The 14,970-nt window shown below is 42.0% G+C and overlaps 1 protein-coding gene across 8 annotated transcripts in view; it reads right to left on the bottom strand.

Annotated features, from left to right (window-relative positions):
- The window catches only part of RYR3 (ryanodine receptor 3), a 954,561-nt gene that overhangs the window by 548,638 nt on the left and 390,953 nt on the right, over nucleotides 1–14,970 (bottom strand). For all 8 annotated transcript variants that reach the window (XM_089671311.1, XM_089671312.1, XM_089671314.1 and 5 more), the window contains 2 exons: nucleotides 12,236–12,319; nucleotides 3,513–3,672 (listed from right to left, as the gene is read on the bottom strand). In XM_089671311.1, the coding sequence (XP_089527437.1) occupies nucleotides 3,513–3,672; nucleotides 12,236–12,319 (244 nt within the window). The remainder of the gene's footprint in view (nucleotides 1–3,512; nucleotides 3,673–12,235; nucleotides 12,320–14,970) is intronic.

Below are 14,970 nucleotides of genomic sequence, written 5' to 3'. Positions count from 1 at the left end.
ACTAAAGCCCGCTGCCATTCAATCCTAACGGCACCCCCATGCATCTAAAAACGCACCACGTTTTCAAATGTGGGAACCACTGAGAAATTGCATAATGCAAAAGCACCATGCAATTTTCTGGCTACTGTGGTTTAAAAATGGCGCACCTGTTTTCCTGCATGAAACGCAGGCACAGCAGCCCATTCAAATGAATGAGCAATTGTGCTCGAGCAAACTTGGTTCGCAGAGCCACAATAGTGTGAACCTAGCCTAAGAGCTCATTCACACATGAGGTTGGGGGATGGTAAAACAATGTGGCTGAGCCTTCTTTCCCTTTACTTGCAGAGGTAGCAGCCAGGGTTATACACATACTGTACCCACAATGCTTTGTGTCTATGGCAGAAATTATACCCCCTGTTGTGTTTGGTAGGCATTACTGATGAACGGGGCCTCACTGCAACCACCCTGCAACCACGTGTACTGCATGCGGTAGCAGCACAGTGGTGCTGCATTTAGGAGGTTAAAACAGGCAGTGAGGTGGAGACATATCACTTCCTCGCTACCTGTCAAATGCCTCTGAAAAGCGATCTGAGCATGAATTGCTTTTCGGAGGAGCGCCATTCCTTACCATTAGTGCGAACATGCTCTGAAAAAGCAGTCCTGATAGCTTAGAAAAGCAGTTCTGACCGTACAGAGTGTAGAGGTCAGGATCAAAAGTAATATATAGACATATATACACATGAATACATATAAACATACATACACATACTGCACATACAGTACATGCATACATACACATATACATACATACAAGCACAAACACACACATACTGTACATGTATGCACAAACACTACATACAGTGGGGCAAAAAAGTATTTAGTCAGCCACCAATTGTGCAAGTTCTCCCACTTAAAAAGATGAGAGAGGCCTGTAATTTTTGATAAATGAACTTTTGATATTGACCAAATACTTATTTTCCACCATAATTTGCAAATAAATTCTTTCCAAATCAGCCAATGTGATTGTCTGGATTTTTTTTCTCATTTTGTCACTCATAGTTGAGGTCTACCTATGATGCCAATTACAGGCCTCTCTCATCTTTTTAAGTGGGAGAACTTGCACAATTGGTGGCTGACTAAATACTTTTTGCCCCACTGTACATACAGTCTTTTTAAAAAAAATGCAAATCAACTGACCTGCCTGATCCAGACACCTTCTCACTTGGCTGACTTTCACTTTCATGCTCTGCTTCAGCACCCCCACTGCCCAGAGGATGCGCGGTAGGAGGATGCTGAGCAAGTCAGCAGTCCTGAACAAGCAACCCCCCCCTTCAGGACTCTGTAAATTGTTGGCTTTGCTCATTACTGTCAACTCTCACATTACCGACAGTTCGGAACTCTGCCAGTCTCAGCCCTGTAACTTATACAGGGCTAGGACCGACAGAGCTGTGAACTGTCGGCAGAGTGAGAGCAGACAGGACTGCAGCATCCCAGTAGAGGAAGGCTGACACACAAAATATATATATATATATAGTATCTCACAGAAGTGAGTACACCCCTAAGTGAAAATGTCCAAATTGGGCCCAATTAGCTATTTTCCCTCCCCGGTGTCATGTGACGCGTTAGTGTTACAAGGTCAGGTGTGAATGGGGAGCAGGTGTGTTAAATTTTGTGTTATCGCTCTCACTCTCTCATACTGGTCACTGGAAGTTCAACATGGCACCTCATGGCAAAGGATCTGAAAAAAAGAATTGTTGCTCTACATAAAGATGGCCTAGGCTATAAGAAGATTGCCAAGACCCTGAAACTGAGCTGCAGCACGGTGGCCAAGACCATACAGCGGTTTAGCAGGACAGGTTCCATTCAGAACAGGTCTCGCCATGGTCGACAAAAGAAGTGCTCAGCATCATATCCAGAGGTTGTCTTTGGGAAATAGACGTATAAGTGCTGTCAGCGTTACTGCAGAGGTTGAAGGGGTGGGGGGTCAGCCTGTCAGTGCTCAGACCATATGCCGCACACTGCATCAAATTGGTCTGCATGTCCCAGAAGAAAGTCTCTTCTAAAGATGATGCGCAAGAAAGCCCACAAACAGTTTGCTGAAGACAAGCAGACTAAGGACATGGATTACTGGAACCATAAGCTGTGGTCTGATGAGACCAAGATAAACTTATTTGGTTCAGATAGTGTCAAGCGTATGTGGCGGCAACCAGGTGAGAAGTACAAAAACAAGTGTGTTTTGCCTACAGTCAAGCATGGTGGTAGGCGTGTCATAGTCTAGGGCTGCACGAGTGCTGCCGGCACTGGGGAGCTACAAATCATTGAGGGAACCATGAGTGCCAACATGACATACTGAAGCAGAGCATGATCCCCTCCCTTCGGAGACTGGGCCGCAGGGTAGTATTCCAACATGATAACAACCCCAAACACACCTCCAAGACGACCACTGCCTTGCTAAAGAAGCAGAGGGTAAAGGTGATGAACTGGCCAAGCATGTCTCCAGACCTAAACCCTATTGAGCATCTGTGGGGCATCCTCAAATGGAAGGTGGAGGAGCGCAAGGTCTCTAACATCTACCAGCTCGATGATGTCGTCATGGAGGAGTGGAAGGGGACTCCAGTGGCAACCTGTGAAGCTTTGGTGAACTCCATGCCCAAGAGGGTTAAGGCAGTGCTGGAAAATAATGGTGGCCACACAAAATATTGACACTTTGGGCCCAATTTGGACATTTTCACTTAGGGTTGTACTCAATTTTGTTGCCAGCAGTTTAGACATTAATGGCTGTGTGTTGAGTTATTTTGAGGGGATGGCAAATTTACACTGTTATACAAGCTGTACACTCACTACTTTACATTGTAGCAAAGTGTAATTTCTTCAGTGTTGTCACACAAAAAGATATAATAAAATATTTACAAAAATATGAAGGGTGTACTCATTTTTCTTCAGTTCTCTCACACAGCTAAATGTGCCTCCCCAGCTACAACAACAGAAGAGTGGAAAGCATCTCAACCCACAAATCAATAAAACGCATCCCAGAAAGTTTTCCGACCGCCCCTTAGCAACCAATGATGATGTTATCGGTTGGCAGGACAAGGGAGACCCATACAGCTTTCTGAGTGTCTGTGGCAACTGCATGCATGTTTGAAACAACAGACCAGCACCGCTTTAATCAAAAAAAGGCTTAACTGGTGGTGACAAGAATATTTTACTAGATGCCTACTTAGTTGGGGAGGTTTTCGGCTGTGGCACCCCTGGGGACTCTTTGTGGTACCCCAGGATGCCGCGGCAACTCGGTTGAGAAACACTGATCTAGAGCAAAAGAAGCAAAATTCCTGCCAAAGCAATTTAGATTTCTTTCCTCATTTAAAAGACAATAACGTATTAGTTACCTGGAAGGAAATCCTCACTAATATTTTGTTTTAATTTGTACCAGCTTTGTAAATCAACTACATTGGTTTTTGAAGTAATGCAAAAAGTAATGACATAAATACAGAATCTATTTTATAAACACAAAGCTTCCCTTCATGATAGCTTACCTGCTGAATGCCATAGGTCCATCCTTGTTTTATTCTGTCTTTAGCCCAGACATTATGTGCATTCTCTGCAAGTTTATCAACAAGAACTTCCTGGGCTGGTAACAGTTTTACATCAGACAGGTCCAACGGGGCAGGTTTGTAACCATTGGACATCATATAGCTGTAAATAATGATGGTTTGTACATTAATAAACTGAGCTTTACTGCATAGTTCATAGTACTGAAAATGTGCTGTATGTGGTCGTTTCATACTAAGAAATAGAAGAAGACTCCCCGCTGTAATGTTTAGTTAATTAAAATTTGATGGTTACCAACAGAGAGCTCATAAATCAATTATCTTTATCCTTAATATATGAATTCAAATTATTATTTCACTCTTTTTTTCAGAAATAGACTGAGCTTCAGGGGAAATCATATGTACAGCATGTTTTTGCACCATTATTATCAGGGAAGAGACAACCAAAATAATGCTAATAATCTAAATCTCAAGCTGTATGGATAGTAGCTACCTTCTTAGATGCAATATTATAGTGTGCAATCACGACTGCATTAGCATTGGTTTATATAACACAAGATATAAGGCGAGTGCAGATAATATGGTAGCTGCTAGCACAAAAGGCAAGGTAACAACCCCACAGTAATCAATTCAAATGTAAGTGCAGTGCTAAAGCATAAGTGACAAATGCAACTATAGAGTGCTTATGTGAATAGAAGTGTTCATACAATAAAAATGTCTCAGATCATATAAAATCATGGAATCATAAAAAACTCAAAAAATCTGAACATAAATAGTGAATATAAATAGTCCGTGGCACTACAGGTCACAGAAGTGCCAAGTGATACGTGTGTGCTTTTTAGCAATGTTAGTGATTATACATAGTTCGTGGCACTACAGGTCACAACAATGCCTGGTGATCATGGAACTACAAGGAGCAGCAATACCATCTGGGATGCTCGAGAGTACTTATGATCCAACATGGGAATTCACCACTTTATATGAATGTGTACTCACCAGAACACTACTTGTATAATAACGTTAATGCTGATCCTTATGGGGGTCGCAGGAAGACATAAATAGGGACCGGACTTCTCCAGGGTCAGGGCTATGCAAAACTAGCAAAAATCCTCCTAGGGGACAAGCTCACCATGGGAGTCGAAGGTATGGCAATATAGTGTAGCATTTATTGTAAATAGTTAAAAATAATCCATGTGGATACAGAAAAGAGTTAAATGCATAAAAGCATACCAAGATGGCCACCACTCCGAACTCCGGCAGCGGCGGTGTGATGTCAGCGCGTAAGGCTCACCCCCATATAAGGTGGTGAATTCCCATGTTGCATCATAAGCACTCTCGAGCATCCCAGATGGTATTGATGCATCTTGTAGTTCGACGATCACCGTGCATTGCTGTGACCTGTAGTGCCACAGACTATGTATAATCACTAATATTGCTAAAAAGCACACAAGTATCCTTTGGCACGTCTGTGACCTGTAGTGCCACTATTTATATTCACTATTTATGTTCAGATATTTAAAGTTTTTTATGATTCTATGATTTTATTTGATCTGAGACGTTGTTACTGTAAGAACATTACTATCCACATAAGTACTCTATGATTGCATTTGTCACTTATGCTTTAGCGCTGCACTTAAATTTGAATTGATTGGTTTATATAACATTGTCTAGTGATTTACAGTATATTCATGAGTTCACATCAACACCTTCAGAGCCACCTCACCAAGCTTAGCAGTTGCCAGCTGTAGCACATGGGCAGCTGATGGTTACAGGTTTTAATAGATATTGACATTTTTGGCAGTGGCTGTACCAAAATATTGTGCCATTTCCAGGGTGTTTATAACATTGTGTAAATAACCATCAAAAGAAAACAAACAGACCTTATGGTGAAAACATTGTCACAAAATTCAATCACAATTACACATGTGAATAACTTGATCCACAAAATTCTAAAAAACATCTATTTACTAGCTGCCAACATCATAGGAATATACCATTCCACTCAATCAGAAACAACAAGATCAGGTGCAGTGCTAACCAACTAAAAACCCCACTTTATATAAGTAGTGAATAATCAAAAAGGAAACACATAATATACAGGTGAAACTCGAAAAATTAGAATATCGTGCAAAAGTTCACAATCCTTTCCAGGCTGCGGTCATCCCTGCTGCTTGTGCACCTTTTTCTTCCACACTTTTCCCTTCCACATAACATTCTGTTAATGTGCTTTGATACAGCACTTTGGAAACATCCAACTTCTTTTGCAATTACCATTTGAGGCTTTCCCTCCTTATGGAGGGTGTCAATGATGATTTTCTGCACAACTGTCAGGTCAGCAGTCTTTCCCATGATTGTGATTCCTACTGAACCAGACTGAGAGACCATTTAAAGGCTCAGGAACCCTTTGCAGGTGTTATGGCTTAATTAGCTGATTAGAGTGGGACACTTTGAGCCGAGAATATTGTACCTTTTCACAATATTCTAATTTTCTGAGATTGTGGATTTGGGGTTTTCACGAGCTGTAAGCCATAATCATCACAATTAAGACAAATCACAGCTTGAACTATCTTGCTTTGCATGTAATGAGTCTATCTCATATATTAGTTTCACCTTTTAAGTTGCATTACTGAAATAAATGAACTTTTGCACGATATTCAAATTTTTCGATTTTCACCTGTATACAGTGCATACATAATGCAACAATAAAATCTAAAATATCAACATGAAAAACAGTATTATCATGTTTCTAAGAAGAATTTATCTGTATATGTGTGTGAGTGATCTTCTGCAAGCCCAAAAAAGTGTATTTTGTTTAATTTTTTCTAATCATCTACTTGATTTTCATCAAGTTCATAAAACACAATGCAGAAGTCATCTAACAGACTTGACCATATTAGCTATACACTATATTGATAAATATAACTCTAAAAGGAAGAATTACATTACAAATAATTCACTTACACCCAGATGTTACAGTGTAGTGCTTCTATATCTCAAAGAATGCTTAAAATTAGGAGGTGGCACTCTAGACAGTATTAACATGAATTTCTATCTTTGCAGCCAAATTTGAGAAACTCCCAACTATATGATTTAGGGGAATCTAGTGGGGGGGCTACTCTCAGGTATGGATTTGTGTCTTTGGACAGACTGAGCTTGAGGAAGCCCAACTACGTAACAGAAAAGTTAACTTGACTGTGTCCCAATTACACAAATGGCCCGCAAAGATTATTTTGGAGCCCTATTGGATAGATTTGGTTTCAAGGGGGAGGAGCTACCCCTCTGGCAGGACTGTAAAAGAGAGAGAGAGAGAGAGAGAGAGAGAGAGAGAGAGAGAGAGACACTATTTGTGAGGTCACATACTAAATATGGTATCTGAAGGTAACACATGAGGCTGGATTATACACAGGTTACTGTCTTACAGTTGAGGACCAAGTTTACTCTTTGAGGGGCACTACTGGAATTATTTGGCCTGCATGCCTGGGATGCTTTTGGATCTAAGCAGAGATGACCTCTGGGCCCACTGCACCAGATGTTGTTGACTACTTCTGTACTGCCATTCTTCCCTATAAAAGGGGTACAAAACCCTCACCTTCAGAATGGTAAAGGATAAATCCATGAAGTAGAGCAGACCGGGGGCTTGCTGTTGATCCCGCACCCTGCCACATACTACCTAAAGACATCACAGGGAATCTGCTGGGCTCCCAAGATGGTGGTGAATATGGGACTTTGTCTGTAACCCAGAGTTTGGAGGATGTCATAACCATGGAAAAGTAGGTGATCCCCATCCTGTCAACAGGTATGTTAGGCAGAGCTGCGCAAACCTTGCAATGTGACCTTGTTTCAGAGTGACAATCTGTTTCCAGGAGAGTTGAGGTGCTACAAGCCCCCTTCAGGCTTAATTGATGTCCCAGAGTTGACCTCTAGTAGAGAAGAGGGCTAGGAGCCAGGGAGCAAAAGGTACTCTCAGGGGGCTTGCGTTGGATGAGGCAGTAGTCGCTATGGAAACTGAGCATGACTTGTATAGAAATCTCCACTGTACCACTTTCCATAGAGTGACCTGGCACCAATTTGCTCCTCAGAAATGGACAGGACTGTAGATCGACAAGGATTGCCCAATTACAGCACTATTTCAATCATCAAACCAGCATGGAATACAGATGAGGGTTTCCATACATCATGAACATTTGGCTGCATGGAGCTGTGTGGGAGCATCTGGAGGCCTCTGACCATCAGTATATCAGTTGTTAGGAGAACTCTGTGAACTACAGCTCTTTTAAGCTGGGGTTGTAGGGTGTAGTGTTGGTAGTCAACAATTAACACAGTTCTCAATAGAGGTCAAGTTCGATGTCCGGACGGATAACAATAACAATTCACTGGTACATCTCCTAACGGCTAAACTCTAGAACAACAATGGATGGCTTATCTGGCAATGTTTGAATTCTCCTTCCATTATCATCTCAAAAAGAACAACCAGGCAGCAGAGGCCCCATACAGGTATGGATTAAGATGCTGAAAAAGGAAACAATCCCAGACTTGACTGGAGGGAGACCTAAGAGCAGACTTTGGGAAAACTGTCCATTTACTAGCATATTATTACTGAGCAAAGACCTATAGAGAAGGTAGAGTGCTGGCTCCCCTTATTTCAGGCACTCCGGTTACGTTGGCGGCCTAGTTCCAGAGATAGATTGAAGTGCTTGCCAGAAACCAAATGACAGGCCTTGCCTTGCCTTAAGAGACAGTATACTGTACTGCAGAATGATGTTGACCCTTGACTTGTTGCTGATCTGACAGGTCATGTTGTTAAGGGCTCAAGCCTTCTCCATGGAAGAGAGAATCCACGTGGGAATGAGACATTGAGATTCCAGATATTTTCCTCATTTAGGTGAAAAGCCATGAGTGTGGGTTTGTTCCAGTTGATAGAACATGTTTATTGACACTTTTGTGCTTTGTTAAGCTGTAAAGAGGGCTGAGGCCCATGTGTCACCTCTGACCTGGCACACATCAACATTGCTGGAAGCACTATCCATCAGCTCTCTCAACACATCAAAAGATGGTTACCAATATGTGCTTGTAATGGTGGACCACTTTAAAAAAAATTGTGATATCAGCACTGTCTCATGATCAGAGCATGACTGCCACCCAAATGGAGGGAAAGCATTTCTGCCTCCCTTACAGCTTGTTGCAGAAAATATAATTGGATCAGGGAACCTGCTTTGAAAGTGATTTCTTTCAGGAGTGGTGGCAATCTCCAGGACTCAAGAACACTCATACTAACTTGTACCATCAGCAGGGCAATAGGGCATGCAAGAGATTCAACCATACCCTGACATAACTGCTGAGAGTTTTAGTTCATGGGAAATGGAAGAGATGGACCCACTACTTGGCCGAAATGGACAGGAAATACAATGCATTCCATGACAGGTCGCTCATCCTATCACATCATGTAAGGCCATGCTCTTGGGGCTCCCACCAACCTTTAGGGTATTGTAACCACCAAAGAACTGGGGCACAAGCCAATGTCTTAAGTTCAGAAATGGAAGTTGCATCTGTCCAGATATTATGGGAAGAAATCCTAGGAATCATCTCACAGCAACCTATTCCAGTCGTACCACTCTTTGACATTCAAAATTTTAATATTTTAATCATTAGAGAATTAACTGCTCAAGGTGAGCCCTTCCCTGTTTTTCTCTTTTTGTTTAATATCAGAGAATGTTGCATAAGTTGAATAAAGTGCAGGAGAACCTTAACAGTGTGTTTTAAAAATGTGATGAATTATGTCAAAATGGGCCCTAAACCAAGGCTTTAATAAGAACAGCTTAAGAGAAATGTTTTAGGCCCATTGGCAGGGGGAGGGGCCTGAATATGGCGCTGTGAGCCCGTGATGTGAAGGAGCTCCAGACACAGGCTCTATGGAGGCTGCCTAAAAACCGCTCGACCCCACACCCGGAGCATGCCTGGATCCTGACGGTCGGAGCTGTCGGAGTGCCTGCGGTGCTCGCTGCTCTGCTTCTGCTCCTGTAGCATGTCCGGTCCTCCTCAGTCCTGCTCTCCTGAGCTCTCCTGAGTGGTCAGACCTGCCCGGGACACCGGTGCTGCTCCTGCTCCTCGGTCCGCGCTGGGGCTGAGAGGGACACCTGAGCTGGGTGTGGAGGGCGAGAGGCGGTCGGTGGAAATGGGGAGCCTGCCTCGGGAAGTGGTGCAGTGGAGGGGAGGGCACCTGCTCCCTGGAGCTCCTGGCGGGATCAGTGCCTGTCGGCAGTATGTGGAGGAGTGTAAAGTGAGGAGGAAGGAGGACTCCCCAAGGAGGACCGACCCTGGAGGAATCCCAGGAGGGATCGCAGATTAAAACCACACTGGAGAGAGCATGAGACCCTGAGACACATGCAAGCACAGGACACTCTGGATCTTCTGGACTGACTGATACCCCATCCAGATCACCCCACAAGGAGCCAGTGTACCAGGTTCAGATGGTGATGGTGAGTTGCCATGGGCAACGGCTGAATGATTATGCCAATATTGTTTCGTCTGTATTATAAGTTAATGGATACTTGAGAGGAGGGACTAGGCGGGCAGAAGACGAAGGTGCTGAGTGATCTCAGAGGCTAAGGAAGTGTGCTAATATATTTTCTTAAAGTTATACAGGACTGTTCATATGACAGAGAACATCTAGGAGGAGGGGTCTCACACAGGTGTGATAATATCGTTTGTGTGAAGATAACCAGCAGATACATTTATTCAATATGAGGAGCAGATCCGCCAAGGGAGGAGGGGTAAAAAATCTGCAATCGAAGGCAAATATGAGTACAATTAAGAAATATATATGACGATTCAGGAAAAAATAATTGGAAACGTGACCAATTATTCTATAAATACTGATAATGTAACAGAGCAAAATGTGATGGAACAGGGAGCCACATCTTAAATTCCTACAAAAACCCAGATGGCAGAAATGTTTGCAAAATCGGTTTCACTCATATAACAAAGATTCATACAACTTTTAAAAAGGCTTTGAACGATGATCTTGTACTTTTTTTTTGGGCAATTGCATTGCTGATTTGATGTACTGGTAGCAAGAGCCTGGAGCTTGAATCTGGTCTGAGTTAAGCTTGAATTACATGTCAGTCTGGTAAGGTATATGGGTTGACAGGTGCCATATTATTCAGACCACAGAGTGATATTTTACCACTTATTTATGTTTGGCGTGGCACAGATTCACAATATATGAAGAATAGCTGACCTCGCAGTGGCAGCAGGATCCTGGAGCACGATATTTTGTTGGTTTTATCAAGCCTGCACAACCTGTTAATTTGGTAAGGTGTATCGATTGACAGGTGGCACACGATTGATTGCACTGTATGACCACTAGTTGAAGGGTGGCGTGGCACATATTTATAGTGTATAGAGAAGTGTGGAATACACAAGCAATTGTTCACTTATTTTGGGCAAGGGTAGGAATTTTATCGCTGAATGTACATGTGATCACTGTGACACTGATTTTGAAGTACATGCACCAATATCATTTGCGTTTAAGGATAATGCACTATGTTTAGTTTATTTTCTTTGAATAGAAGAGGACGTATTGGTTTGATGAACATAGAGAATTGATGGAGCACTAAGAACTGGTGGACTATATGAAGATTCTATTAGGGTGCATGAATTCAAACTGAATAAGCAACATTTTTATTGAACATTGGGCATTTGGTTAATATTCACGGTGAACGACACTGTTTATATTAAACTTGAAAATAAACCCTTCAAAATCTGAGATCTTAAATATTAACATTTCAAAAGTAGAGATGCAGACCCTGCAGAAAGACTTTCCATTTACATGGAGGGAGAGGAATTAAGCTACCTGGGAAAAAAGTTAACCCCCTCAATAAAGAACGTATATCAAATTAACTATATCCCATTAATTAATGGAATTAAAGATGAGTTGAGAAGACTCTCAATAGGGCGGGTCTCGTATTAATCTGGTTAAGATGGTGATAGTCCCAAAAATCATTCATAAGTTTCAAATGCTCCTAATATATTTACCAGGATCAGCAGATGTGGGGAAAGGGGGACAATGGCTCACAAATGGTGGAAGTGTTCAAAAATGCAGGGGTTTTGGCAAGACATAATTCAATATATACAGGAGATCATGGGATAACTATTCAAAAGGACCCGTGGGTATGCTTATTCTATAAGTCAGAGATGTCAGTGAAACAATATAAAAATAGTATATTATACCATCTAATCCGCTCTGCAAAAGGTTTACTCCCCAAATTTTGGCAGGCACAGGATCCTCCAACAATGAGGGACTGGATAGACAGGATCGAGTATATAAACAAGATGGAGGAGCTATACCATATAGATGAAGATAGAATGGAAAATTTTTTAAAGGACTGGAGTAAGTGGTATGATTTTAAGACATCTGAAAAATACCTTGAAGTGATGGGTGCCCCGGTAGTAGAGTTGGAGAATTAAACTGAATAAATGAACAGTCAAAAAGTGAAGAGAGAACATAGGGTTTAGACTTAGATGTATAAACAGGGTAGGAAAGAAATGGAAAGAATTACTTGGACATGATAGTGGCTGATAGGGGTAAAGAAATTATTTGGATTGTATGTGTTTTGTTAAATTATATATTGTTTATCTATGTATTGAAATAAAACTTATTGAAAGATATTACTGAATAAAAAAACAAGATACAAGTTTCAGTCACATACTTTTTTGGGAGTTTTACTTTCTTAAGGTTTTCTTCAGCTGTTTGATTTGAGTGGACAATGAGACATCCCAAAGCAAGTAAAGTTCTGTAAAGGAAAAGAAGGAATACTGGTAAAGAAGTATTGCAAATAAAATGTACATACAATAGTACAATGGAAATTTCAAAATTATCATTCCTAGAATCTGTAATTATATAAATAACACACAGTTAAGTCGTGTATTACCCTGGGGATGTTAGATGTCCTTGATTGTTTAACGTAATATGTTGATAACCCCCCTGCATATTATTATTATTACTATTATTATACAGGATTTATATAGCGCCAACAGTTTGCTCAGCACTTTACAATATAACGGGAGACAATACAGCAACAATACAGTTCAATACAAGAGGGATAGGAGCTTACAATCTAGGAGGGAGGGGCTAGTGGTACAAAAGGTAGTAACTGTGGGGGATGGACTGTTTGGAAGAGTAGAAGATTCCGTTATTAGCTGAGGGCAGGATAGGCTTCCCTGAAGAGATAGGTTTTCAGAGAGCAGAGTAGGCGATAGTCTGATAACTTGGGGTAGAGAGTTCCAGAGGATGGGGGAAGCTCTGGAGAAGTCCTGGAGACGAGCATGGGAGGAGGAGCCAAGGGAGCTAGAGAGCAGGAGGTCGTGCGAGGAGCAGAGAGTACGGTTTGGATGATATTTGGAGACAAGATCGGTGATGTATTTTGGGGCAGAGTTATAAAATGCTTTATATGTTATTGTTAATGTTTTGAATTTTATCCATTGGGCAATGGGAAGCCAGTGGAAGGATTGGCAGAGAGGGGTGGCTGATACAGAACAGTTGAATTTGGGACTGAAAGGACAGATGGGAGTCTAGGATTTCACCTAGTACCCTGCATGAGGGAAGGGACTGATGACTGTGTTATTGATCTTAATGGAGAAGTCAGGGGAGGGGGAACGGGCTGGAGGGAATACTAACAGCTCAGTTTTGGAAAGATTGAGTTTGAGGAAGTGGAGTGACATCCATGCCAATATGTCGCTTAGTAGGTTAGTAATGCGAGAGGAGACTGAAGGGGTGAGGGGTAGAAAGATAGATTTGTGTGTCATCAGCATAGAGATGATATTAAAAGCCATGGGAGTTTATCAAGTGACCAAGGGAGGAGGTGTAGATGGAGAATAGTAGGGGTCCAAGGACAGAACCTTGAGGGACCCCTACAGAAAGAGGGAGTGAAGAGGAGGAGGCAACGTTATAGGTAACGCGGAAAAAGCGCTGCGATAGGTAGGAAGAGAACCAGGAGAGAGCAGAGTCTCGGAGGCCAAGAGAGTGGTGGCCATTGGTTTTAGCAGTTAGTAGATTAGTGAGTTTTAGTAGGGCAGTTTCAGTGGAGTGTAGTGAGTGAAAGCCAGACTGAAAAGGGTCAAGAAGGTTGTTGTCAGTGAGGTGGGAGCTCAGGCGATTGTAGACTAAGTGTTCTAGGAGTTTAGAGGTAAATGGCAGCAGGAAGAAGGGTCTTAAGTTGTTCAGGTTGGTGGGGTCCAGGGAGGGCTTTTTAAGTATGGGAGTGATGTGTGCATGCTTTAGAGGGGTGGGGAAGGCACCGTTATAGAGGGATAGATTGAAGATGTGAGTGAGGGAGCATAGGATGGAAGAAGAAGGTGACCGTAGTAGTTGTGAGGGGACAGGATCCAGGGGGTAGGTAGTGAGATGGGCTTCTGAGAAAACCTTAGTGACCTCTTCAGTAGTAGCAAGGTCAAAAGAGGAAAGTGTTGAGGGAGGTTTAGTGTAAGGTATGCTAAGTGGGATGGATGTCTGTGTAGCGGAGATGCCCCTACGAATTGCATCAATCTTGTTTTTGAAATGATTTGCAATCTCGTGAGCAGTGAGTGAGGTACTGGGTGGAGGTGGAGAAAGTAGAGAGTTAAAAGTAGAGAAGAGACGACAAGGACTGGATGACAAAGTATTAAGAGTGACAAAGTAGGCTTTTTTGGTAGCATGGAGGGAGGAATTGTATGTTAAGAAAGCAGATTTATATAGGGTGAATGCTTGCTGAGATTTGGTTTTACGCCAGAACCGTTCCAGCGCACGACTATGTCGTTTAAGATTTCTGGTGTTGTCAGTCTGCCAAGGTTGTAACGGTCGGGGCCTGATGCTTCGTGTTGTTAGTAGAGTAAGTGAGTCTAATGTGGATGAAAGCAAACTGTTGTAGACAGCAGTGGCCAGGTCAGGGCAGGACAGGGGAGAGATTCTGTCATAGAGGCGGTCAGTTGGAGAGTGGAAAGGAGCAGGGTTCAAGTTGTGCATATATACTTAAAGCTACTTACACTTACTACACCACAATATTAAATCTTAATTAAAGCTGGGGCTTAAGTCAACACACATATAACGCGATAAAATATCAATTATAAAATGCATAGTATTATTGATACAAGATCAATTAACATAAATTAATCACAAGGACAGGCTCATATATATACAGTTGTGTTCAAAATAATAGCAGTCAAACATCACTAACTTGATCAATCACTGTTTTTAGTAGAAATGATATTTCTACATGGCAAATAATTTTCTAGCAGGTGCAGTAGAGTAATAGAAATCCAACAGACCCAACAGTCATGACATGCATGCTGCTGATTCTGTGTAATTGAATCACTAATTGAAAGGGGCATGTTCAAAATAATAGCAGTGTGGAGTTTTATTAGTGAGGTCATTCATTCTTTGAAAAACAGATGGCAATTATTGCCCTTA

Source organism: Staurois parvus, unplaced genomic scaffold (assembly GCF_062004578.1).
Source record: "Staurois parvus isolate SC_StPar_1 unplaced genomic scaffold, SC_StPar_1.0 ptg000104l, whole genome shotgun sequence".
In the NCBI taxonomy this organism is placed as follows: domain Eukaryota; kingdom Metazoa; phylum Chordata; class Amphibia; order Anura; family Ranidae; genus Staurois; species Staurois parvus.
The sequence above is the reverse complement of the archived record's forward strand: the minus strand, read 5'-3'. Positions and strand labels throughout refer to the sequence as shown.